Source organism: Monopterus albus, unplaced genomic scaffold (genome assembly GCF_001952655.1).
Source record: "Monopterus albus unplaced genomic scaffold, M_albus_1.0 scaffold333.1, whole genome shotgun sequence".
NCBI lineage: Eukaryota > Metazoa > Chordata > Actinopteri > Synbranchiformes > Synbranchidae > Monopterus > Monopterus albus.
Window position 1 is genome coordinate 355983 of NW_018128213.1, and position 4549 is coordinate 360531.

Consider the following 4549-nt stretch of genomic DNA (forward strand, 5'->3'; position numbering starts at 1 on the left):
GTCCGCCTCCCGGTCTCCCCCCATGCTTAAGTGTCCGTGAGCAAGACACTGAACCCCGAATTGCTCCCGGTGGCTTGTCTAGCGCTGGTGTGTGGCAGCCTGTTGTCATGAATGGGTGAATGTGTATGATCTCCTGTAAAGCGCTTTGGCCAGTGTAACACACTGTGAAAAATAATGCAGTCCATTTAAATAGATGTTGAGAGTGATAATAATAATTATGGTTTGATGAAAGAACAAAAGAGGAAGCTCACATGTGTGAACATATTCATTTTTGAGTGTTTTCCAATGTCTGGGCTATATAGAAATAGAAAGTATTTGACATTTGACTTGTGAAATGGTCAGGTAGGTCATCGATCACCCTTATAGTTTATTGCCTTGTTTATGGAGCAGCCTGCCGTAGTATTTTGTTATTGCATTGTTGTGAATTTGCAGGTAAAAGCCCACAGTATCCTAACAGGCTGCAGGAAGGTGGAGGCTCTGACTGCAGGACTTTAGCCTCAGTATCTTTAGACATGATGGAAACACACACACACAGTGGTTTGTTTGAAACCTTTAATCAAACCTGTATCATCTTTAGTGAAGCAGGTGGTGTTTATGTGCATCACTTAAAGGAACTTAAGTGTGTTTGCTGTTGTAACATCTGTCCTCTCATCTCCCGTACAGCTTTTTGTTAAAGGCCTCTGGATTTTTACATCAGTCTGATACTAAAACATCATCTTTGTAGTTCACCAGGCCAGGAGACAGATTAGTGATCAATACAGTTATTGATGCCTTCCGTGACTTTGCAGAGGGAAATATCAAATATCCATCCAAGACAATATTATCCACACGGGCCGGACATGACATCACTGAATGCAGTTGATTAATATGTTGTATATTATTAATGTAGAGAAAGCTGCAAACCTGTATCAAGGACTCAACTGTTAAATGTTATGCATGCAGCTTGTATTCCTCCAGGGTTTTCAGAAAACAACCAAATGATTGAAATTGAATTCTGTTTTGAAAAGTGGTTTTGCTGCTGACTGCATATCGAAGCTTCTTACTGGGATTTTCTGCTCCACCTTAAAACGAGCATGAAGCCTGTATAGGCCTTTGCTCAGTGATATTTAAAGTAAAAAAAAAATCTGTGGGAGAATTTTAAAAAGCCCAATAACGGAAACTTTGACTTTACTGAAATCCACTTTATTTATTAACCTCAAATCACTTTTATTGCATTATAGTGTGACATTAAATCTAATTTGCTGCCATCCTATCCGCTTAGTATTAAACCGTCTCATGACAGAGTATCATAATCCTGAGTGTGGAGAGTTATCTACTGCAAAACTAAACTAAAAAATCAGATTGGACTTGACACTTGTCACAGAGAAATCCACTGAAACGGAAACCATTCCTTCACATTAATAGCATGTTCGTATCTTAAATTTCATGGAATCAGAAAAAAGAGCAAACAACACATCTGACGTTACACAAGGAAAGGTGACAACATGACTATAGATTAAGATATGTAATTTAGGCTATCACCAATTATCTGATTATGTTTTCTCACAAACAAATCATAAAGACGATATGTAAGAGAGAGAGATGTCTCTGCTTGAAGCGCGCCCAGTTAGGTTGTGGTCACATTACTTCTTACGCCATACAGGTATGGAGGTCTGTCTAGGGGCCACCCCAGTGGAGCAGTGACCGAAATGATTGCTGCTTCTATTCAAACATTTAGGAGTGAGCCTCAGACACACAAAACAGAAGTTCTTCTTACATCGGGGACAGTGGACGTATCTGCATGTAGCGCTGTCATGCTGCAGCAGTGCGCCACATGTGGGGCAGGCGCGGATGGAGGGGCATGTCACAGACCAAATGATGATGTCTGGACAAGTTGCCAGTGTTTTCAGTGACTCGTTGCAGCAGCCATCATTCCCACAGCGGTCTGAACGTGGAGCTGGACCCTTCCACTCCCTCAGGCACTGCCAGCAGAAGTCATAGGCCCGTCGTGTGTTGGCCGTGCACACTGTGCAGCGGACACACAGGCTGAATTCATTCTCTCTCATCAGAGAAGATTTGCATCCAGGACACTGTGGTTTCATTCTCTCTCACCACAGAAGATTTGCATCCAGGACACTGTGGTGTGGGGAAAGAGGGGGCGTCTGTTATCTCACCGTTTCATTTACAGTTTCCAAGTGCAGACAGTAAAGTTCCAACAGGTACCTACCAATTTGGCACCAGAGATCGCCCTGGCAAGATTGGAGGCCATGGATTTTTCAAAGTACTTGGTTTCTTCAGGGGTCAAAAGGGCCATTTTACGAACCTCTGCATATGGCCACTCCACATCACAACCAATCAGGCCACAGACGAATCTGGTTTCACCCTTTATTCAAATATTGAAAAGGAAATCATTGATCAGTGGCAGCCATGTTCAGCTGTGTCTGGTAAGGATGTCACTATCAAAGATCTCTGTTCTAGAAATGTGGATGAGATTTAAACATCATATTGTGCACAGGTGCTGTGCGCCTAGCGCTTAACCATTCACTATTTATCCATCAGCATACAGTTATTTAACAACACGCTGTAATCGGTTTGGCGCTGAGTGAAGATCAGGTGAAGGTTGTGTGGTTTTCACAGCACCAGAGATTTGCATTCCCATAAAACATTACAAAGGCTACACATGTCAATAATCGGAATACTTACACAAATTGGCTGCGCATCATTATTTTACTAACTTGTCCTATATCCGTTTTCGCTGCCCTATTTTTAGTGAAAACAGCTTATTTTGAAACATATACCTGGTCCAATAACGTGCGACACCACTTGGTGAGAGACATCGGGGTCACTGCGTGGCCACAGGACATCAGGGCTCTTCGAGACTTGAATCCCTCACACAGAACTGAAACACAAAGAAACCGTGACACATTCCAACCAAACGCGGTGTTATACAGATTTAAAAACTGTAGGATCGCTTACATCCATCTATAACAATTCACTCTGCTTTGGAAAATGTGAGAGACTGACTGAGTCCCCTACTTACAATCTAAAACATCCTCCTCATCCACAAATCTAAGGGAGGAGTCGAAAGGGTCGTAACACTTCTCCTGCGTCGTTTCCATGTTTGAGTCCGTTTTGTGTCTCTGTCTCCTGTGGAATAACATCAACCAGCAGAAGCCTTGTATTAGAGCAGAGGAGCTTTTCGGTTTCACTTTAGTGTTTACATCCACGTTGCAGCGCACGGAAAAGCAAAACAACGTGACTGTCTCTGCAGCCAAGCCACACCTACAGCCACCACAATGCATTCTAGGGGCTTTTGCCATTCTCTGTGGCCTGTCTGTTGGTCTGTTGTGCCATTTCAGAAAAATTAAGAGCGTAACGCTCCCCGGCCACTTTATTAGGTACACCTGTACAATTGTGCGCAATTCAATGCAACAGTTTCCCCATAACATCTGTGTTTATGAAGCTCACAATGTTTCAGTTTTTGGTGAAATTGTCATAAATCTATACATTTTATTATATGTTTATTATTGAGGTCACAGTTAAAGGTGGTGTTCTATTAGACTATATTATATTACAGGGCTTCTCTTTATTTTTGTTAAGGTGGAAGTGATGCAACGAATTGCACACAGTTGGACAAGTGTACCTAATAAAGTGGCCGGTGAGTGTATGCAGGCCAAACATCACACACTAGTCAAACATTTTCCTCACACCACAGTGTAAAACACATTCATGACAGTATTTTAAAAATGCACGATTTAAAGGCAAAATAAAGAATGGTCTGTAAAGACCATCAGCATCATGAAAACACCTGAACGCGCACAGACACCTGGGAGCAGGTTAGAAAAACTGGCGTGAACCTGTGTTATTGTGCCTGTCGGTGAATCCCGTTTGCTCTGGTTTCACTTTCACCAGAGTTACAGGAAAACACATGGGTGATAATAAACCAAACATAACAAACTGAAACCACAGATCATGTGGTTACAAAAAAATCAGACTGAAAGTAACATCCTGGCTTACGTTTATTGCAATATCCCGGGACCATACAAGGCCATAGCTGCTCCACACCGGGGCATGTCAGATCACATCTCTGTGGAGCTGATCCCAGCATATAAACCTCTGATCTGCAGGACAAAACCAATCACCAAAACAGTTAAGGTGTGGACGGAGGAGGCTTCTTCACCATTACAGGACTGTTTCCAGCACACTGACTGGGGGGTGTTCAAAGAGGGCTCAGACTTGGAGGCTTATACATTGGGTACGGAAAGTATTCAGACCCCCTTAAAATTTTCACTCTGTTATATTGCAGCCATATGCTAAATTCATTTAAGTTCATTTTTTCCTCATTAATGTACACACAGCACCCCATATTGACAGAAAAACACAGAATTTTTGACATTTTTGCAGATTTATTAAAAAAGAACAACTGAAATATCACATGGTCATAAGTATTCAGACCCTTTGCTCAGTATTTAGTAGAAGCACCCTAGGTGCTGTCCATTTCTTCTGATCATCCCTGAGATGGTTCTACACCTTCATTTGAGTCCAGCTGTGTTTGATTATACTGATTGGA

At 42.1% G+C, this 4549-nt stretch overlaps 1 protein-coding gene across 2 annotated transcripts in view; it reads right to left on the reverse strand.

Moving 5' to 3' along the window:
* Positions 1–3279, reverse strand: part of LOC109974414 (potential E3 ubiquitin-protein ligase ariadne-2-like) — a 5580-nt gene extending 2301 nt beyond the window's left edge. The window contains exons 1-4 of one of the 2 annotated variants that reach the window (XM_020624595.1): positions 3020–3274; positions 2778–2878; positions 2207–2362; positions 591–2069 (exon numbers count right to left, since the gene is read on the reverse strand). In XM_020624595.1, the coding sequence (XP_020480251.1) occupies positions 1623–2069; positions 2207–2362; positions 2778–2878; positions 3020–3140 (825 nt within the window). In that variant the 5' untranslated portion in view covers positions 3141–3274 and the 3' untranslated portion in view covers positions 591–1622. Of the gene's footprint in view, positions 1–590; positions 2070–2206; positions 2363–2777; positions 2879–3019 lie in introns of those variants that run through there. The other variant, XM_020624596.1, reaches the window with a different exon arrangement.
* Positions 3280–4549: the final 1270 nt, after the last annotated feature.